The 23,257-nt window shown below is 38.8% G+C and overlaps 1 protein-coding gene across 2 annotated transcripts in view; it reads left to right on the plus strand.

Annotated features, from left to right (window-relative positions):
* Positions 1-23,257, plus strand: part of PDK3 (pyruvate dehydrogenase kinase 3) — an 82,639-nt gene that overhangs the window by 56,926 nt on the left and 2,456 nt on the right. The window contains exons 7-11 of one of the 2 annotated variants that reach the window (XM_027533591.1): positions 4,164-4,240; positions 5,534-5,635; positions 12,792-12,902; positions 15,930-16,043; positions 18,400-18,539. In XM_027533591.1, coding sequence (XP_027389392.1) covers positions 4,164-4,240; positions 5,534-5,635; positions 12,792-12,902; positions 15,930-16,043; positions 18,400-18,539 — 544 coding nt within the window. The remainder of the gene's footprint in view (positions 1-4,163; positions 4,241-5,533; positions 5,636-12,791; positions 12,903-15,929; positions 16,044-18,399; positions 18,540-23,257) is intronic. The other variant, XM_027533592.1, reaches the window with a different exon arrangement.

Below are 23,257 nucleotides of genomic sequence, written 5' to 3' on the forward strand. Positions count from 1 at the left end.
AGAAATGGAATGCTGGAGACCCAAATGCATTGAATTCCTATTATTATATACCCCTCCCTTGGTGTCTGCAGAGGATTGGTTCGAGGACCTCTCCCCAACTGCCTGTAAATTCCTAAATCGATGGATGCTCAAGTCTTTTATATGAATTGGCATAGTACAGTCAGCCCTCTATATCCAATGCTTCTGCATCCATGAGTTCAACCAATCACAGATCAAGTTTCTCTTATTTTTTCTGCTTGGTCTCCTTTTTTTTTTTCATTCTTATAGGAGAACTATCTGAAAATTAAATTCTTTATATCCAAAATAGAGTTCTGTTGGCATTTATTAAATGTCTTTTCAACTAATGATGTTTGGAGCAGTGACTATACAAATAGAGACTTCATTATTTCTTGAGTCCTGAGCATGAAAAATCTGGGCCACTTTTTCTATTGACTTTTAGAAATGCACCCTTAGATGAAAATTCATATTCCATTTATGCCTTATTTTAGAAAGCCAGCAAACATCTATTAAGGGTCCACTCTGTCAAGCCCCTGGCTAGGCCCAGTATTAGGGAAGAGCTATGGACCAAAACACTTGACATGGTTTAAAAAAAAGGAAAGATATCTAAACTATGATGTTCTTGAAGAAAAGTACAAGTAATTGAGCAAGCCCTCAGATGGCTCCTACAGAATGATGGTTGGAAAAAAAGCTATCAAAGGTACCTTAATTTCCCTGAGATTTGAACTGAAGAGGTTGATCTCAGAAGACTGTTTATATAACTAATCATGCCTTCTGGTACAAGAGGGACCAAGCATTCAGCGTGTTCCTGGGGCTCCATTAAAAAGACCACAGGGAATACAAACAGAAACAGCTGAGAACCCAGGGGGACTCATCAGTCGGTCCTTGATCCCACCTCCAGCCAAAGAGTAACCAGGCGGAAGCACACTGGCTGATTGACGGGACAGAACAGAAGAAGCCACAAAGGAGAAGGCTGCGGCATAAATGGCACCGGATGATCCTGGAGGGGTGCTGGGGGCAGAGCTGGGAGGGGCCAAGGACTAGATTGGGACATCAGAAGATGGGATAAATGGAGAACCGTCTAAGGTGGGGTGAGGATGGGTACTGGGAGCAGCTTGACTCTGGCTCTGCTCTCCTGCTGACAGCCACTAGCATTTTCCCTGGGGCAAACAAAATAGTTTCTTCCAGAACAACCTGGGAAAAACTAGGGCTGTTCGTGTAACTTTTCCTAAAGTAAAGCCCTCTCCTTTCAAACATTTGGGGGTCCCTCCAGTCAGAGGCTGGCTGGCTGTCCTGCTCATCCTAAAGCCAGTGGAAAAGTCTTGACCAGGCACTCAGAGCTTCACGTCAGCCTTCCCGCTTAGGGGAGAGCTGCCAGGGGAAGTCAACACCAGCTCCCTCAAATGAATAATCCAGTTCCTCATTCTTCAACAAGACTATTACAACCAATGTAGATCAGACTTTGGGCAAAATACCAGCAGCATGAATGAAAACCTGACCGGCATTGAACTTCTCAGCTGCATTGTCCTGATCAGAAGACCCTCTTGCTTTTCTAAATGCCAAAAGAAGGTGATTTCAAATGCAGACAACATTCTAGAACTTAAGTCAAAAACAGTTGAAGTGATGGCTGTGCAGCATGTTTGGATAGCACTCTATTACATCTCTTGTCCAGTTACCCAAGAGGAGGAGGAGTTTGAAACTCGAGGAAATAGATCAAACTGTATCAGAAATACATGGTCCAAACATTTGGCAGCCTAAAAAGGTATCATGATTTTGAGCTGTTGGAGGTGGATAAAGTGAATCCATTTCATCTTAAGCCTGAGAACATTCTCCTTCCAGTGATGCATAACTCAACACATTAGACTTACAAGGAAGGAACCGTCATTCTGGTACGTTCCTGTGGCCATGCTGAAGTGAGCAATATTTACCTGGTTATGTTACCAACATATATACTTTTTACAGGAAACCCACTTTATTTTATTTTTTAATTTTTATTGAAACAGTTGATGTTGTATGAGTTTCAAGTGATTCTATTATATATGTGTGTATATTCTTTTTCAGATTATTTTCCATTATAGCTTATTACAAAATATTGAGTGCACCTCCCTGTGCTGTAGAGTATACTTGTTGGTTATCTGCTTTATATATAGTAGTGTGTATATGTTAATCCCAAACTCCTGATTTATCCCTCCTTACCCACTTTCCCCTTTGGTAATCATAAATTTGCTTTTTTATTTTCCATATTGCATATATCATAAGTTTCTTTTTTATGTCTGTGAGTCTATTTCTGTTTTGTAAGTAAGTTCATTGATATCATTTTTGAGAGTCCACAAATCAGTGATATCATGATACTTGTCTTTCTCTGACTTCACTTAGCATGATAATATCTAGTTGCGTCCATGTTATGGCAAATGGCATTGTTGCCTTCTTTTTTATGGCTGAATAGCATTCCATTGGATATATGTACTACATCTTCATTATCTGTTCATGGACATTTAGGTTATTTCCATTTCTTGGCTGCTGTGAACATAGGGGTGCTTGCATCTTTTCTAATTACAGCTTTTTAAAAAGAGCCTGTAGACAAAGTACCTAAGAGTTCATTAGGGTTACAGAATAGAATGGAAAAAACAGGAACTGAAAGACTGAAGCATACGTAGTATTAAAGCTGCCTGTGTGTGCAGACTGATGGGAAGAGGGTACAGCAACTTTTACTTTTCTTCTTTTAAAAATTAAAAAAATCATTAGTAGTCCTACCTTTTCCACAGGGGATACATTCCAAGACCCTCAGTGGATGCCTGAAGCCACAGATGGTACCAAACCCTGTTTATATACTTTGTTTTTTTCTAGACATCCATACCTATAATAAAATTTAACTTAAAATTAGGCACAGAAAGAGATTAACAACAGTAACTGATAATAAAAGTTATATCAATATACTACAATGTAAGTTATGTGAATGTGGTTGCTCTTTCTCAAAATGTAGAAATGTACAGAGTACATTTAACTAAGTATATACATACTCTACAGCCATGTGATGCTTTTGCAATTTGAGGTGTGACAGCAAAACTATTATAGCACAGATTTCTTTTTCCCCTTTCCTTATTAAGTAGAGAACTTTCACCTTTTCATATAAAGGAAGCACTTCTCAACTTCTCTCTTGTCAAGAGGGTTCAGTTGAGTAATGTATTTTCAAGCTCTTTGTAAACTGCACATGGAAACAAATGCTCACTCTCCTTTATATTACTGTTAATTACTTGCTTTAGTAGAGGAAGTAGTTAAGTTGAAATCATAACATTTCTACTTGAGAAAGTTTACGCAGTGTCCATCTCTTAATGATTCCGGATCGTGAGGAGGAGGAAAGCCCAAGTTGTCCAGTATCTACTCTCAAGCCTATGCTGGGACTCGGGGTTTCACAGATTTTCCTCAGAACGTCTCTGATACAAGGCGAAAGGACTGTAGGTCTCTGGTGCTTGGTCTGCTAGCTGCTGGCAGCATGCCTTGTTTGTCATAGTTTTAACAGAACTTAATGTTCCTATTTCGTCCGTTTCTCCAAGAGGATGTGCCCCCTTTGCTCTGTGGTTTCACCTCCCCCTGGTTGACCACCAGGGTCACTGGTGGTGGTGGAGGGTAGCCCCCATTTTGAGAAATACCAAGAGATACTTGAGGGCTTCCATGGCGGCTCAGTGATAAAGAATCTGCCTGCCAATGCAGGAGACACAGGAACTGCAGGTTCAATCCTTGGGTTGGGAAGATACCCTGGAGGAGGACATGGCAACCCACTCCAGTATTCTTGCTTGGGAAATCCCATGGACAGAGGAACCTGGCCAGCTACACCCCATAGGGTTGCAAAGAGTCAAACACAACTGAGTGACTAAGCATGCACCATGCAGGGGATGTTTGGGTGCCCTTATGTAATGCTCAACATTAAGACATAGGTAATGATATTCCAGTTTTGCTCAACTTAAGTTCCAAAGAGAAAAATTTGCCTGAGATCATACAGCTGGTAAGTGAAGGAGTGGAATTTCATCCTGCTTTTAGAGTTGGAATCCTCCATTAGCTTTTTGTAGCATTCTTTTTTATGTACTTGGAAGTAAGGATGCAACAACATTCTTGACTTTCTTCTAGTCTTGGTCCTTACTAATTGACGGTTTTGTCTCTGTTTTCAGCCAAAGCTCCAAACAAACCTATTCAGGTAGTTTATGTGCCCTCACACCTCTTTCACATGCTCTTTGAGTTGTTCAAGGTAAGTGGAATTTGAAAATATGGAAAGAAGTCTTCATTTTAAATTACTTTGATTCAGGGCATAATGGATTCATTAGATTAGCATAAGAAAAAGGTTTTGCATAGCCATTTAAAAAATTCTATTTCTGATATCCTGTGGGTTTTATAATTTGTACACTGAGATGAAAAATTGCTGTGTACACTGTAGTTTTCGTGAATATTGATTTTGAAGCTTAGTTGTACCATTATGACTTTATGTAAAATCCGTACTGTTTTTTCTTTAGATATGAGCTTAGAGATGCTTTTTAATTTCCAAACCTGGCAAAAGCTTGATTAGTGGTAGCCAGATCAAAATAAAAACACGTTTATGCCTCTTTTATGCTCCTGAGTGTTAACCATGTTGATGCATTAGCAATTGTTCCAGTCCTGAAAGATATGTTAACACCCTTACACAGTTGAGTCATTTTAGAAAATTCAGAAGCTCTGGCAGAGGCAGAGGGGAAAGATGTGGACGGGCTGGACCAAAAAGGACCCCCCCCACACACACGTAAACAATAGGGAAAAAAAAAATAGACTCTCTACAACTTAAACTGTTGCTTTTATTAACTGGTAGCTAATGGCATATAAGTAGCAGTATTACAAGCACAAGGCATTTGAGTAAAATTCCATTTCTTCCAATGTGTAAAACCGTAAACTGAACACCAGAAAAATCAGTTATGCTGATTTGCTCCCCAATTATAATGTTACTGATGTGACACTTAAGGTTGAGATGGGGATTCAATTGTGAACTTATTCTTCAAAAGCTGTGGCTTTTTCAGAATTTCTTTTCACTTGACATTTCTTTGATTTTTTTTTCCCCAGCCAAATGATTTATTTTGTGGGAAGCCAAAATCATCTCTGGTTTTCCACCTTCCTTAGAGGAAGAGTGCTCTGTAAATGCAGACTGATAATCGAATTTAAAGTGTATCAGTGTAATCAGCCTCATTACACATGATAAAAACATCCCTCTTGGTTAAAAGTTGAATAATTTAAATACCCTAAAGCAAAAACAAAAAGAAAAAAAGGAAGGAAAGAAAAATAAGCGTTTAGTATGGTGGATGAGACTGAAATGAGATGAAAAAACAAAGCATCAGAAAATTTTTCCTAGATCTTAACACATGTTAAGTTCTTTAGAGGGAGAAAAAAGTGCCATAGAAATCCAACTAATATTTGCCCCACAAAAGAATTGTTGTTTATTGGTAAATTTTTGCTAGTTTCTTTAAAGTAGTGGTTTGTGAATTGGTGTCATGCTAAAAAAAAGGTTCTGTGATTTCAGAACTCAATGAGAGCAACAGTTGAACTATATGAAGATAGAAAAGAGGGCTACCCAGCTGTTAAAACCCTGGTTACTCTGGGTAAAGAAGACTTATCCATTAAGGTAACTGCTTTATTTGTACATACTCTTGAATTATCAGTTAGTTTCATAGTGTGTAGACATTGAAGAATCAAAGGGAAGGAAAGAGAACTGGCTTTGAGTGTCTTTTTTATGGCTGAGTAATATTCCATTGTATATATGTACCACATCTTTATCCATTCTTTGTCGATGGACATCTAGGTTGCTTCCCTGTCCTGGCTATTGTAAATAGTGCCGTTATCAACATTAGGGTACATGTGTCTTTTTCTGTTATGGTTTTCTGAGGGTATATGCCCAGCAGTGGGATTTTTGGTTCATATGGTAGTTTTATTTTCTAGTTTTTTAAAGGAGTCTTCATACTGTTCTCCATACTGGCTGTATCAATTTACATTCTCACCATCAGTGCAATAGGACTTTTATTGTTTGATGATGGCCATTCTGACTAGTGTGAGATAATAACCTCATTGTAGTTTTTTTTTAATTTATTTATTTTAGTTGGAGGCTAATTACTTTATAGTATTGTGGTTTTTCCCATACATTGATATGAATCAATACATATTTACATGTGTTTACATGTGAGTTTACATGTGTTCTCCATCCTGAACCCCCCTCCCACCTCCCTTCTCCATCCCATCTCTCTGGGTTGTCCCAGTGCACCAAGCATCCTGTATCCTGCATCAAATCTGGACTGGCGATTTGTTTCTTATATGATATTATACATGTTTCAATGCCATTCTCCCAAATCATCCCACCCTCTCCCTCTCCCACAGAGTCCAAAAGACTGTTATATACATCTGTGTCTCTTTTGCATTCTCACATATAGGGTCATCATTACCATCTTTCTAAATTGCTTATATATGCATTAGTATACTGTATTGGTGTTTTTCTTTCTGGCTTACTTCACTCTGTATAATAGGCTCCAGTTGCATCTACCTCATTAGAACTGATTCAGATGTATTTTTAATGGCTGAGTAATATTCCGTTGTGTATATGTACCACAGCTTTCTTATCCATTGGTCTGCTGATGGACATCTAGGTTGCGTCCATGTCCTGGCTATTATAAACAGTGCTGCGATGAACATTGGGGTACACGTGTCTCTTTCCATTGTGGTTTCCTCGGTGTGTATGCCCAGCAGTGGATTGCTTGGTTGTATGGCAGTTCTATTTCCAGTTTTTTAAGGAATCTCCACACTGTTCTCCATAGTGGCTGTACTAGTTTGCATTCCCACCAACAGTGTAAGAGGGTTCCCTTTTCTCCACACCCTCTCCAGCATTTATTGCTTGTAGACTTTTGGATAGCAGCCATTCTGACTGGCATGAAATGGTACCTCATAGTGGTTTTGATTTGCATTTCTCTGATAATGAGTGATGGTGAGCATCTTTTCATGTGTTTGTTAGCCATCTGTATGTCTTCTTGGGAGAAATGTCTGTTTAGTTCTTTGGCCCATTTTTTGATTGGGTCATTTATTTTTCTGGAATTGAGCTGTAGGAGTTGCTTGTATATTTTTGAGATTAATTCTTTGTCAGTTGCTTCGTTTGCTATTATTTTCTCCCATTCTGAAGTCTGTCTTTTCACCTTGCTTATAGTTTCCTTTGTTGTGCAAAAGCTTTTAAGTTTAATTAGGTCCCATTTGTTTATTTTTGCTTTTATTTCTAATATTCTGGGAGGTGGGTCATAGAGGATCCTGCTGTGATTTATGTCAGAGAGTGTTTTGCCTATGTTCTCTTCTAGGAGTTTTATAGTTTCTGGTCTTACATTTAGAACTGTAATCCATTTTGAGTTTATTTTTGTGTATGGTGTTAGAAAGTGTTCTAGTTTCATTCTTTTACAAGTGATTGACCAGTTTTCCCAGCACCACTTAAAGAGATTGTCTTTTCTCCATTGTATATTCTTGCCTCCTTTGTCAAAGATAAGGTGTCCATAGGTGCGTGGATTTATCTCTGGGCTTTGTATTTTGTTCCATTGATCTATATTTCTGTCTTTGTGCCAGTACCATACTGTCTTGATGACTGTGGCTTTGTAGTAGAGCCTGAAGTCAGGCAGGTTGATTCCTCTAGTTCCATTCTTCTTTCTCAAGATTGCTTTGGCTATTCGATGTTTTTTGTATTTCCATACAAATTGTGGAATTATTTGTTCTAGTTCTGTGAAAAATACTGTTGGTAGTTTGATAGGGATTGCATTGAATCTATAGATTGCTTTGGGTAGTATACTCATTTTCACTATATTGATTCTTCCAATCCATGAAGATGGTATATTTCTCCATCTATTTGTGTCCTCTTTGATGTCTTTCATCAGTGTTTTATAGTTTTCTATATATAGCTCTTTTGTTTCTTTAGGTAGATATATTCCTAAGTATTTTATTCTTTTCATTGCAATGGTGAATGGTAATTGTTTCCTTAATTTCTCTTTTTGTTTTCTCATTGTTAGTGTATAGGAATGCAAGGGATTTCTGTGTGCTAATTTTATATCCTGCAACTTTACTATATTCATTGATTAGCTTTAGTAATTTTCTGGTAGACTCTTTAGGGTTTTCTATGTAGAGGATCATGTCATCTGCAAACAGTGGGAACTTTACTTCTTCTTTTCCAATCTGGATTCCTTTTATTTCTTTTTCTGCTCTGATGGCTGTGGCTAAAACTTCTAAAACTATGTTGAATAGTAGTGGTGAGAGTGGGCACCCTTGTCTTATTCCTGACTTTAGAGGAAATGCTTTCGATTTTTCACCATTGAGGATAATGTTTGCTGTGGGTTTGTCATATATAGCTTTTATTATGTTGAGGGTATGTTCCTTCTATTCCTGCTTTCTGGAGAGTTTTTATCATAAATGGATGTTGAATTTTGTCAGAGGCTTTCTCTGCATCTATTGAGATAATCATATGGTTTTTATCTTTCAATTTGTTAATGTGTATTACATTGAATGATTTGTGGATATTAAAGAATCCTTGCATTCCTAGGATAAAGCCCACTTGGTCATGATGTATGGTCTTTTTGATGTGTTGTTGGATTCTGTTTGCTAGAATTTTGTTAAGGATTTTTGCATCTGTGTTCATCAGTGATATTGGCCTGTAGTTTTCTTTTTTTGTGGCATCTTTGTCTGGTTTTGGGATTAGGGTGATGGTGGCCTCATAGAATGAGTTTGGAAGTTTACCTTCTGCAATTTTCTGGAAGAGTTTAAGTAAGATAGGTGTTAGCTCCTCTCTAAATTTTTGGTAGAATTCACCTGTGAAGCCATCTGGTCCTGGGCTTTTGTTTGCTGGAAGATTTCTGATTATAGTTTTGATTTCCGTGCTTGTGATGGATCTGTTAATATTTTCTATTTCTTCCTCCTGTCCGTTCAGCCCCCACTTGCTGGTGGCGGATGCGAGCATCTGGGGTACTTCTCTGCTGGGAGTTGCCTTTATGCATGTAATCTATGGGTTTTATTTATTTATTTTTCCTCCCAGTTATGTTGCCCTCTGAGATTTGAAAAATTCCCCCAGACCCACCAGTGAGAGGGTTTCCTGGTGTTTGGAAACTTCTCCTCTAGACTCCCTTCCTGGGATGGATCTCTGTACCTAACTCTTTTGTCTCTCTTTTTGTCTTTTATATTTTTGTCCTACCTCCTTTTGAAGACAATGGGCTGCTTTTCTGGGTGCCTGATGTCCTCTGCCAGCATTCAGAAGTTGTTTTGTGGAGTTTGCTCAACGTTCAAATGTTCTTTCGATGAATTTGTGGGGGAGAAAGTGGTCTCCCCGTCCTGTTCCTCCACCATCTTAGGACCACCTCCCTCATTGTAGTTTTGATTTGCATTTCTCTAATAATTAGTGATATTGAGCATCTTTTCATGTGTCTGTTGGCCTTTTATATGTCCTCTTTGGAGAAATCTGTTTAGGTCTTCTGCCTGTTTTTTTTAATTGAAGGATAATTGCTTTACAGAATTTTGTGGTTTTCTGTCATACATCATCAAGAATCAGCCATAGGTACACCAATGTCCCCTTCCTCCTGAAGTTCCCTCCCATCTGCCTCCACATCCTACCCTTCTAAATTGTCACAGAGCTCCTGTTTGAGTTCCCCGAGTCATACAGCAAATTCCCATTGGCTATCTATTTTACATATGGTATTGTAAGTTTTCTTGTTCCTCTGTGCATACATCTCATCCTCTCCCTCCTCCCCTCCCCCATGTCCATAGGTCTGTTCTCTATGTCTGTTTCTCCATTGCTGCCCTGAAAATAAATTCATCAGTACCATTTTTTTTAGATTCCATATATGTGTGTCAGTATTTGATATTTATATTTCTTTTTCTGACTTACTTCACTCTGTATAGTAGGCTCTAGGTTTTGGCATCAGGTGGCCAAAGTATTGGGGTTTCAGCTTCAGCATCAGTCCTTCCAATGAATATTCAGGACTGATTTCCTTTAGAATGGACTGGTTGGATCTCCTTGCAGTCCAAGGGACTCGCAAGAGTCTTCTCCAACACCACAGTTCAAAAGCGTCAGTTATTCAGCACTCAGCTTTCTTTATAGTCCAACTCTCATGTCCATACATGCCTACTGGAAAAACCATAGCTTTGACTAGATGGACCTTTGTCGGCAAAGTAATGTCTTTGCTTTTTAATATGCCGTCTAGGTTGGTCATAGCTTTTCTTCTAAGGAGCAAGCATCTTTTGACTTCATGGCTACAGTCACCATCTGCAGTGATTTTGGAGCCCCCAAAATTAAAGTCTCTGACTGCTTCCGTTGTTTCTCCGTCTGTTTGCCACCATGATCTTGGTTTTCTGAATGTTGAGTTTTAAGCCAGCTTTTTCATTCTCCTCTTTAAATTTATTCCTAGCTTTTTAAGGAAGCTCTATACTGTCTTCCATAGTGACTGTATCAGTTTACATTCCCACCAGCAATGCAAGAGGGTTCCCTTTTCTCCACACCCTCTCCAGCATTCATCGTAGACTTTTTGATGATGGCTATTCTGACTGTACTTTGGCCACCTCATGCGAAGAGTTGACTCATTGGAAAAGAATTCTCATGCTGGGAGGGATTGGGGGCAAGAGGAGAAGGAGACGACAGAGGATGAGATGGCTGGATGGCATCACTGACTCGATGGACGTGAGTCTGAGTGAACTCCGGGAGTTGGTGATGGACAGGGAGGCCTGGCGTGCTGCGATTCATGGGGTCGCAAAGAGTTGGACATGACTGAGTAACTGAACTGAATAATAAGTGATATTGAGCATCTTTTCATGTGTTTGCTAGCCATCTGTATGTCTTCTTTGGAGAAATGTCTTTTTAGGTCTTTTCCCCACTTTTTGATTGGGCTGTTTTTCTGGTATTGAGTTATATGAGCTGCTTGTATATTTTGGAATTAATTCTTTGTCAGTTGTTTCATTTGCTATTATTTTCTCCCATTCTGAGTGTTGTCCTTTCACCTTATTTGTAGTTTCCTTTGCTGTTTCTGCCAATTTTTTGATTAAGCTCTTTATTTTTCAGGTATTGAGCTATACGAGCTGCTTATATATTTTGGAGATTAATCCTTTGTTGGTTGTTTTGTTTGAAATTATTTTCTCCCACTCTGAGAGTTGTCTTTTAATCTTGTTTATTGTTTTCTTTGTTGGGCAAAAGGTTCTAAGTTTCATTAAGTCCCATTTGTTTATTTTTATTCTTGGATCTGGGTCAAAGAGGATCCTGCTGTGATTTATGTCAAAAGTGTACTGCCTGTGTTTTCCTCTAAGAGCTTTATAGTTTCTAGCCTTATATTTAAGTCTTTAATCCATTTCGAGTTCATTTTTTGTATGGTGTTAGGAAGTGTTCTAGTTTCATTCTTTTACATGTAGGGGTCCAGTTTTCCCAGCAGCAGTTATTGAAGAGACTGTCTTTTCTCCACTGTGTATTCTTGCCTCCTTTGTCAAAGATAAGGTGCCCATAGGTGTGTGGGTTTATCTCTAGACTGTCTTGTTCCATTGCTTTATATTTCTGTTTCTGTGCCAGTACCATACTGTCTTGATGACTATCTTTGTGGTATAGTCTGGAAAGTTGATTCCTTCAGCACCATTTTTCTTTGTTCAAGATTGCTTTGGCTATTCAGGGTCTTTTGTGTTTCCATATGAATTGTGAAATATTTTTGTTCTAGTTCTTTGAAAAATACCATTGGTAGTTTCATAGGAGTTGCATTGAATCTGTAGATTGCTTTGGGTAGTATAGTCATTTTCACAATATTGTTTCTTCCAATCTAAGAACATGGTATATCTCTCCATCTGTTTGTGTCTTCTTTGATTTCTTTCATCTGTGTCTTATGGTTTTCTGCATACAGGTCTTTTATCTCTTTAGGTTTACTCCTAAGTACTTTATTCTTTTTGCTGCATTGGTGAATGGAATTGTTTCCTTAATTTCTCTTTCCAATTTTTCATTGTTAGCTGATAGGAATGCAAATGATCTCTGTATATTTTATATCCTGTGAGTTTACTATATTAATTGATTAGCTCTAGTAATCTTCTCAACCCAGGGATTGAACCTAGGTTTCCTGCATTACAGGCAGATTCTTCACCATCTGAGCTACCATGGAAGCCCATTATGTTGAGATAGGTTCCTTCTATGCCTCCTTTCTGGAGAGTTTTTATCATAAATGAGTATTGAATTTTATCAAAGACTTTCTCTGCATTTATTGAGATGATCATATGGTTTTTATATTTCAGTTTATTAATATTGTATATCACACTGATTGATTCACGAATGTTGAAGAATCGTTGCATCCCTGGGATAAAGCCCATGTGATCATGATATATGATCCTTTTAATGTGTTATTGGATTCTGTTTGCCAGAATTTAGTTGAGAATTTTTGCATCTATGTTCATCATTGATATTGGCCTGTGGTTTTGGTATCAGGATGATGGTCGCCTCATAGAATGAGTTTGGGAGTTTTTATTTCTAAGTACTACATTAGATCCTTGGCTTAAGTTTCCTTGTTTAAACTTCATTAGAACCCCATTTTTAGGGAGCTGATCAAGATCTGAAACCCAAGCCTATTGGATGCTGACCCCAGTTGCCCACCTCCTTTGTTTTATACCATTCACAAAGGGACCACATTTCTTTGGGAGTTGAAGCCCTTGCACAGTTTAGAGTAATCTGTCATATACTTTATGTAATGAACTCCTTGCCACCTGCTAAGTATATTGATGATGACTTTTTCTGCTTTTAATGTTTTTGTATGTTACAGATAAGTGACCTAGGTGGTGGGGTTCCACTCCGAAAAATAGATCGCCTTTTTAACTACATGTATTCAACTGCTCCGAGACCTAGCCTGGAGCCTACCCGAGCTGCCCCATTGGTAAGCCTCTCAAGCTTTTGTTGGAGGAAGGACCATTAACAGGAGACGGGCAGGGCAGGCTGTCTCCCCAGGGTGTTGCATTAGCCTTGTTGAATTTGCATGTTTTCCACCTGGTTTGAAGGAGGGGGAGCTTTATGCTACTGCCACTTTCTTTATGACTCTTTGGCCTCAGATTTCTTCTCTAATTTGTGTGTAAACAACACTCAGAGCTGAGTGCCTACCTTCCCAATAGAGAGAAAAACGTCATGGTTAAGGCGGCTGCCAGAGCACCATTTACCACCTGGCGTTCCCCTTGGCGGGGGTGGGAGTTTAATAGCAGGTGAACGGGGAACAGCACCGTGTGTCTGGCTGCAGCAGGCCCTGGGCGCTGCACACCTCCATGGCTTGGATCAGCCAGGGCCTTAGAACTTCCCCTGCTAAATTTGTTTATATAATTAAATGTTAAATTATGAACACATTACATTTTTTACATGAAATAACATAAGCAGGAAACATATAGGTTGTGTATGCATTTTCAGAGCCTTTTCTGTCTCAATGTGGAAAAAATCTTCAGCTCTATTAAGGCAGTGAGGAAAGCCTCTGGTTACCATGGCAGCATTTAGATCCTGGTAGGGCCACACTTTCTTCCCCCGCTGAGTGTTTCTAATTGACAAACAACAGTTGAACCCTTTGTCATTAAACACAGCAACATAGCTATGATTCTGCGAAATAGTTCAGGGTGTACATTTTCATTTTCAAGTCTTACCTGCCTGATAAGCACATGAGATTATGTTTTACTTGTATGAATAAAATCCAACACTTAACATCATTTATTCAAGACAGAGTTTGTTAACACAGCATATTGAAAGCAGAGAGGAAGTCGTTTATATAGGATTCAAGAAAATATTTGAGAGATCAGTTTTGAAACTGATCACCTTGACTAGTTTCTGGTACCTACTTAAACACATGTCAAAAGGAAAACAAAATGCCACAAGCAAATCTAGAGCCTTCACCAGTTGTTTAAAAGGGATATGGATCATCTCTTCCAGGTCTCAAAATAGCATCTTGAGGACAGCTGTGATGTCATTTTTTTTGAATGAAACTGAGCAGTTGAAGTAAGAGTTGTAAAAAGTGTGCATCCAACCTCACACGTTATAGATGAGGGGTTACCTGCTCGCCTAAGGTCCTTGAGCTCGTGATGGTCAAGCCAGCGCTGGCCATGTCTGTCTACATTCTTCCCAGTGTGCTGTGTGGCTCTACTTTTGAAGAAATGCTTCCACTAGCATGTCTCCCCGTTAGCTCTCCTCAGCCTGTAAGCAGGCATGTGGGTATGTACTACTAGGAAATGTAATTTCATCATCAAGCACCTTACTGTGTTACAGCCCTGTGCTGTGACACATGCATTTCTTTTTTGGAAATGTCATCCCAGCCAACTCCTATTGATCCTTTGACACCCTGGGAAGACTTTCCAGAACCTGTCCAAATCTGAGGTAGAGGCCCCTCCTTTGCATTCCGTGGGACCCTGGGGTCACCTGTCTCCTCACACTCGTGACTGCATCGGGCTCAGATGGTCTCAGCTGTTCCCTGGGAGCCGGCTCCGGGCCTTGCTTGACTGGAGGAGGCAGGTTTCCTCAGCCTCCTCCAGAGTCCACTGATTTCTTTGCTGTGGTGACCTCAGTCACCATTTCGGCTGTCTCGTCTTTGCTCCTGGCCGTGTTTTGCCTGTCCTGCAGCCCTTCCATGATGGTGGACTCTTATCACACCCAACCCTTGTTTAGGCCCTAACCCCACGGAGGGAATCTAGGAAAGCTGTTAGAAAACAGTTGAAAGCTGCAGAACTTAGTAAAATTACTGCTGGGTGGTAGCCATCATAGCAGCTTCCATTTCTTTCATTCTGCTGTGTCTTAGACACTGTCCCAAGACTTTACACTCCTTATATCATTTCATTCTTACAGCAGCTCTTATGTAAGCTTTTTATTACATTTTTCAGATAAGAAAACAGTCTTAGGTTGAGCAAACTGCTCGTTGCACAAAAAGTGGGCTTCACCTGTCTGAGCCTAAAGCCCACCAGCCACTGCTGTGTGTTTGCCCACTGCCTCCTTCACTAACCTGTCGGTGGACTTAATCAGAGGGGCCGAAGCTTGAGGAACAGCCCTTTCCTCTCCAACCCAGAGGTTTTGAAATTAGTCTCAATTGTTCTTATTCTTGTCAGTATTGGAGATCTCCGCCCCCCCACCAACAACCTGTTACAGTCAGGGTTCTATGACACAGAGGTACAGGAGGGTACTGGCTTTGCTTTCTTGTCTCTAAAAATACATGGATGACCACATGTCAAAATACTGTAGTGTTCCCACAGCTTTAGGAAGTAGCCCTTAGGAGATCACTTTCTTTTCATTGTGTTAGCCTTGGTACTGGTAGGTTTCAATTCCTGTGCTACTCAATTGAATGTTCACTATAAAGAGCAAAGAAATCAGTTAATAGAACTCTGGAATGATGTCGTTTAGTTGAGTTTCCAGTTCAAATTCCACATGATTTGGGATTTGTTTTTAAACAATGCAAAACAGTTGCCTTAAAACATTCAAAAAGCATTAGTCTCCTGGGAGAAGGAATTGCAACCCATTCACTCCAGTATTCTTACCTGGGAAATCCCATGGACAGAGGAGCCTGATGGGCTATAGTCCATGGGATTGCAAGAGAGTTACATGTGACTTAGTGACTAAATAACAACAACATGGGTTTGTCAGTTTCTGTTATGTGAGTACTATAAGAAGCTAAATAATTAAAAGCATTATTTGTGATATTTAAAAAAAGCATTAGTCAAAATAGGAGTGTTTCTATTCTTTTCCAAACACTTGAGAAATATTTTTGGAGGATGAAAATAGATTATTTGCCATAGATGCCATGTATGTACATCATAGTATGGGTTGGGTCAATGTATTTGCTTTAAATATGAATCAAGAATTAATTCTAATCTTTCAGATGGTTCTCAGACTCAACGTGTTAGCATTTTGTGCCTTTCTCAGTATATTAATTTTCTTTTCTCAATAGGCTGGATTTGGTTATGGCTTGCCAATTTCTCGTCTGTATGCTAGATATTTTCAAGGAGATCTAAAGCTCTATTCTATGGAAGGCGTGGGTACTGATGCTGTCATTTATTTAAAGGTACTGCATTTCATTTCTGTTACAGGAAAGCATCTTTACTTTTTAAAGCTGTAAGTTCTAATAACTAAAGCAGATTAGCACTGTATCATCATCTCATATTATATATGAATATATGAATAATCATATATATGATTTAATATATATATATGAATTCTTATATTCAACTAGGATTTACTTCACTTTTATGTGAAAACCAAGTTATGACCCTTGATTTTATGCTCAGAGCAAATAGGAAATATGGAGATATGAAAATTTAATACTGATTTTTAAAAACCTTAATTCTAAGTTGTGATTTTTTAAAAATTTGCATATCCATTAAAAGGACTCATTTAAAAGACAGATTTTCATAAACTGAAGTCTTTTATTTTAGAGACTTGCTGACTTAAAGTTGCAAGATTTCAGTGCTTATAATATGTTTACCTAAAAGTCTGATCAGATAACAAAGTTCTCTGTAATACAAGTTTTCTCATTCAGTGGTGATACCAAACTTTTATTTACTTCTAAACTCTAGAATATCACAACAAACTGTGGAAAATTCTGAAAGAGATGGGAGTACCAGACCACCTGATCTGTTTGAGAAATTTCTTGAGAAATCTGTATGCAGGTCAGGAAGCGACAGTTAGAATTGGACATGGAATAACAGACTGGTTCCAAATAGGGAAAGGAGTACATCAAGGCTGTATATTGTCACCCTGCTTATTTAACTTATATGCAGAGTATATCATGAGAAATGCCGAGCTGGAGGAAGCACAAGCTGGAATCAAGATTGCTGGGAGAAATATCAATAACCTCAGATATGCAGATGATACCACCATTATGGCAGAAGGTGAAGAAGAAGTAAAGAGCCTCTTGATGAAAATGAAAGAGGAGAGTGAAAAAGTTGGCTTAAAGCTCAACATTCAGAAAATGAAGATCGTGGCATCCAGTCTCATCACTTCATGGCAAATAGATGGGGAAACAATGGAAACAGTGTCAGACTTTATTTTTTGGGGCTCCAAAATCACTGCAGATTATGATTGCAGCCATGAAATTAAAAGATGCTTACTCCTTGGAAGGAAAGTTATGACCAACCTAGACAGCATATTAAAAAGCAGAGACGTTACTTTACCAACAAAGGTCCGTCTAGTCAAGGCTATGGTTTTTCCATTAGTCATGTATGGATGTGAGAGTTGGACTGTAAAGAAAGCTGAGTGCCAAAGAAGTGATGCTTTTGAACTGTGGTGTTGGAGAAGACTCTTGAGAGTCCCTTGGACTGCAAGGAGATCCAACCAGTCCATCCTAAAGGAGACCAGTCCTGAATATTCAGTGGAAGGACTGATGCTGAAGCTGAAACTCCAATACTTTGGCCACCTGATGTGAAGAACTGACTCATTTGAAAAGACCCTGATGCTGGGAAAGATTAAAGGCAGGAGGAGAAGGGGATGACAGAGGATGAGATGGTTGGATAGCATCACCGACTCAATGGGCATGAGTTTGAGCAAGCTTTGGGAGTTGGTGATGGACAGGGAGGCCTGGCGTGCTGCGGTTCATGGGGTCGCAAAGAGTTGGACATGACTGAGCAACTGAACTGAACTGAAACTCTAGAATATTTGGAGTACTTTTTCATTATCTAATAGGGGCACATGGTATGAAATTTTAAAGCTGTGAAAGGGAAAACTGTCTTCCATTACTGGCCCAGAGCCACTGGGTTCTCTTTTCTGGGGTGACCATGGGTACCAGTTTCATGTGAATCCTCTTAGAAGTTGATTCTGTATTGATAAACATATGGAGAGAGAATCTAATTGTTTTCACACCAGTGATTATTTTAGCACTTTGCTCTTTTTTACTTTCCAATATCTCTTGGAGATACTTCCATATCAATTCACATAGAACTGGCTCATCCTTTTAACAGCTGTGTAGTGTTTTATATGCTGTATCATAAAATAACCCTTTATTTGGGGTGTTTATCTTAGATGCCAGTACACAGAAATGATATGCTATTTGATATCACTTTATGAGTTTATATTTATAAATCTACTGTGAAACTTTATTTCTTCTGGGCCCTCTGGGAGAGCATTTACCCAGTGGACAATAGTGTTTGGTTTAAGACGATTGGATATCTTTATTAGTATTAACTGAACGAAAATGGTTTTTGTTCTCGTCATGTTTACTGGTTTTTCATGAGTGAATGTTTTTATTCCTTTAAAAAATGCTTTAATTTCATCCTGTCCAGTCTAAGTAAAATGCTAAAATGTAATTTTAGTGTACCTCCACATTAAGGTTTCTGATGCTTTGAATAGTAAAATTTGAATTAGTATTTCACATGAGCAAGATGACACTGTAGACCTTTAGTATACATTTTTGTTTCTCTCCTTAGGCCCTTTCAAGTGAATCATTTGAGAGACTTCCGGTTTTTAACAAGTCCGCATGGCGCCATTACAAGAGCACAGCTGAAGCTGACGATTGGAGCAATCCCAGCAGTGAGCCCAGGGACGCTTCCAAATACAAGGCAAAACAGTAATTGACTACTTTTCTTTCTATTACAAAATATCTGATTTTTCCTCAGATGATTGATATTTTCAGCCACATCTTTGTGGTTTTGCCACTGGAAAGGCAAAGTGATCCCTAAAGAAAGATGGGAGTATTTTTTCACCCCAGACAGGAAGTATAGCAAGAACTGGGTCACCAGAGTAGCCATTTCAGTAGAGGACCTGATATTCTGGGAGTCCTTGCCCTATGGAGGTATTAAAAGCAGTAAGCCGGGTGTGTATCCTGCCACGAATCTTATTTAAGAAGTAATTCCGTTTGTCATCATCCATAGAATTGACAGAAGAATGTTTAGAGAAAGTCTGTAGATGGATTGAAACCAGAAAAATAAAAAAGTTAAAATTATCAATCAAGGTAAACAGTGGGTTTATCCATATCCAATTATTATTATTCAGCCCTTAAAGGGAATAAAGTTGTGACATGCTACAGTATAGATAAACCTTGAAGTCCTTATGGTAAGTGAAATAATCCAGACCCTGAAGGACAGATACTGTATGCTTCAACTTATGTAAGGCACCTGAAGAAAGTAGAATGGTGGTTGCCATGGCTGGGGAGTAGGGGAAAAGCAAATTTAGCGTTTAATGAGGACAAGTTTCATTGGAGAAAGATGAAAAAGTTCTGGAGATGGATGGTGGTACAACACTGTGAATGTACTGAACGCTGCTGAGCTGTACACTTAATAAAACATTTTTTTCCATCTTAACCAAAGGGTAAACTTTACATATAGTTTACCACAATAAAAGAAATGAAGAAAATGATCAATCACAGAATAACGAGTTTTACTACTTGGTGGTAATAACGACAATAAATAATCCAGTCTTTGGTTTCCAGTTTTCTTTCTTCTGACAACCTTTAAGCTCCAACTCTACTGGCAACAGTAAGGGTTCTGATTATTTGTTTAATTTAAAGTAATCTTTTAATAATCAAAAAGCAGTATATGTACACTGTTAAAAGATATAAATAAGCAAAAAAATAGAAACTATTGTATTCTGATAATCCAGAGATTACCATTCTTAGAGCTGTATCTGTGTCCTTCCAGGTGTTTTCTATTTGTATATGTATCTTTTCCCAAATGAGATCAGACTTTTCATACTGTCACGCAGCCTAGTTTTATTTCATTTAACCGTCTCCATCTTTCTGTGTCATTATATTTTCATCATGAAAATTCCCCTGATTTGTCCCAAAGACAAATCGATTCCAGGACCACATAACACATCTGAATAGGTCTCTAGATTTTAATGTAGAACAATTTTTTGTTATTGAAAGACCATACCAGTTGTCCTGCAAAATGTCCCACCTTGATTTGTTTGATTTTTTTCCTTTGAAACCCTGGCTGTCCCGTAAACTGGAAGTTCATCTAAAGGCTCAGTGGAGCATTTTTTTTTTTCTAGAATATTTCATAAATATGGATGCAGAATTACACTCTGAGACCCATGCAGTTCGGTTGATCCAGTGTTAGTAATGTTAAGACTGCCCATAATTCAGATGGTGACTGCCTGGTCCCTCCACAGTGTGGTTAATTTTCCCTTCTTAATCAGAAAATGATCTGCGTAGTGTTACTTTGCCACCATACAACCATCACTTAGGGGTTATTAAGACCAGTTGAAAAACTTGGCCTGAATCAGTAATTTTGTTAATGTGTATAAAATGATGAGTTTTTTGTTAGTGTCCTTCCTTTGACAATTAGCTGACATTCTCCTATCAAGTTTTTCCTCATCAACTAAGGTCATTTAGGTACCTTCTGAAGTACAGTTCCTCCTGGCAAGGCAGGATAGGCATTTAAATCTTTCTTTTCAATTGCAAATTTTCCAGGCGGATGCTGAGTTAGAAACCACTTTAAATGGTGACGGGTGGGTTTCAGGCTTCCTTTTTTTTTAAGTAGTATTATGGATGTGGTAGATTTTTATTGCTTTGTTGGTGTATTTTGGTCAGTATTTAACATATATATATATATAAAGTGTACAGATACAAAGTTTGAAACATGATGAATTTTTACATCTGTATCTCCAGGACCCGAAAAGGCCACTTCCTAGTCACAGTTTTCTCCTTTTTCCCTCCCCACCATGTAACCATTACTCCAACTCTATCACCTATCACTATATCTGACTCTCTTCTCTTCTTGAATTTAAAATAAATGGAATATACAGTGCATGCTGTTTTTGTGTCTGGCTCTCTTCTCTGTGAGGTTACCCTGTCACTGCATGTAGTGGCCATCTTTTTGATGCTAAAATTGGCACACCTTTGGCCATTGGAAGCTATTTCTAGCCATATCCTTTATGTTCCATTGGTGAAATCCTGTTGGTCTTTGAAAGCTTCCTTACTTTCTGGCCCAAGAGGATGTCCTAAGTTCATCTCATACTAAGACTCCTGTTTACTTTTAATGGGTATTAGAGACCCTAATCTGGGAGCTGGAGGTGTACATGACATCTTTTCTAGTCTTGTTTTCTGGACAGACCTATAAAACATGGTTTAAGATATATAAGTTCACGTTGATTTTTAATTCTCTTTTAACATTGTAATATTTCTCCCTAATCTATTTTAATTGTATATATTTCCTCTTACCCTGAAAACCTTGATTCCTAACACAGTGCAACAGACAGGTATTTGTAGGCAATGGCACCCCACTCCAGTACTCTTGCTTGGAAAATCCCATGGACGGAGGAGCCTGGTAGGCTGCAGTCCATGGGGTCGCTAAGAGTCATACACGACTGAGTGACTTCACTTTCACCTTTCACTTTCATGCATTGGAGAAGGAAATGGCAACCCACTCCAGTGTTCTTGCCTGGAGAATCCCAGGGACGGGGGAGCCTGGTGGGCTGCCGTCTATGGGGTCGCACAGAGTCGGATACGACTGAAGCAACTTAGCAGCAGCAGAGTTTATATAGCTTTGTGACTTTGTACCATTATAGTAGCATTGATCTTTTCCGATGAAGGATGTAAAAGGTTATTTATATTGCTACTTTTTTTCCTCTGGAAGTATTGTGATGGGCCTCTGTGCAGTGTTGTTGCATTGGTCACTCACCTCAAATGATGAAATTTAGAGGAGTTTGTTTTATGCACGTAAGTGTGAGCGTGCACACAGGTGTGTGTATACACATATACACACCATCCCTGGCCAAGGTCAAGCTAAATGAGCTTGAAACACCTGGCTCAATTTCCCTTGATTCCATTTTCAGTTCGTAGAAGTCAGGTAGTATATTGGGTTATCAGTATGAGCAGTTAATTCCAGTGATGGCTCTGGTAGGGGGAATTATTTGGGTAGCACAGAAAATGGTCTTTATGAACATTAAGGTCCATTTGGATTGTAAAAAGATGGTTTTAGTTGAATATTGTTTTAAAGCCTATTTAAATAGTTTAGCGGGTTGTATACTGTAATTAAGTATGAGTCTTAATTTCTTTTTTCTAAAGGATGATACATTATTATTTAGGGGAAATTTTATTTATTTATTTATTGATCATGCTGGGCAGCATGCATCATCTTAGTTCCCTGACTAGGGATCAAACCCATGCCCCCTGCATTGAGACCATCAAGGAAGTCCCTGAGTCTTCATTTCTGATATCTTATTAGGCAAACAAATGTTATCAGAAAGCAGTTTTTAAGATTCTAAAATGGCTACCCTGACGCTGAAAGTTTTTCACTTAACAGAAATAGGATAATTGGTGGCAACCTGGGGAAGTATTTAGTAGTTATATTAAATTCATTAGGTGAACGAGAAATGCTAAGAAAATTTAATTTCTTTTTTTTAAATTTTATTTTATTTTTAAACTTTACATAATTGTATTAGTTTTGCCAAATATCAAAATGAATCTGCCACAGGTATACATGTGTTCCCCATCCTGAACCCTCCTCCCTCCTCCCTCCCCATACCATCCCTCTGGGTCGTCCCAGTGCACTAGCCCCAAGCATCCAGTATCGTGTATCAAACCTGGACTGGCAACTCGTTTCTTACATGATATTTTACATGTTTCAATGTCATTCTCCCAAATCTTCCCACCCTCTCCCTCTCCCACAGAGTCCATAAGACTGTTCTATACATCAGTGTCTCTTTTGCTGTCTCGTACACCGGGTTATTGTTACCATCTTTCTAAATTCCATATATATGCGTTAGTATACTGTATTTATGTTTTTCCTTCTGGCTTACTTCACTCTGTATAATAGGCTCCAGTTTCATCCACCTCATTAGAACTGATTCAAATGTATTCTTTGTAATGGCTGAGTAATACTCCATTGTGTATATGTACCATAGCTTTCTTATCCATTCATCTGCTGATGGACATCTAGGTTGTTTCCATGTCCTGGCTATTATAAACAGTGCTGCGATGAACATTGGGGTACACGTGTCTCTTTCCCTTCTGGTTTCCTCAGTGTGTATGCCCAGCAGTGGGATTGCTGGATCATAAGGCAGTTCTATTTCCAGTTTTTTAAGGAATCTCCACACTGTTCTCCATAGTGGCTGTACTAGTTTGCATTCCCACCAACAGTGTAAGAGGGTTCCCTTTTCTCCACACCCTCTCCAGCATTTATTATTTGTAGACTTTTGGATCGCAGCCATTCTGACTGGTGTGAAATGGTACCTCATAGTGGTTTTGATTTGCATTTCTCTGATAATGAGTGATGTTGAGCATCTTTTCATGTGTTTGTTAGCCATCTGTATGTCTTCTTTGGAGAAATGTCTGTTTAGTTCTTT

This window comes from Bos indicus x Bos taurus, chromosome X (genome assembly GCF_003369695.1).
Source record: "Bos indicus x Bos taurus breed Angus x Brahman F1 hybrid chromosome X, Bos_hybrid_MaternalHap_v2.0, whole genome shotgun sequence".
Lineage (NCBI taxonomy): Eukaryota > Metazoa > Chordata > Mammalia > Artiodactyla > Bovidae > Bos > Bos indicus x Bos taurus.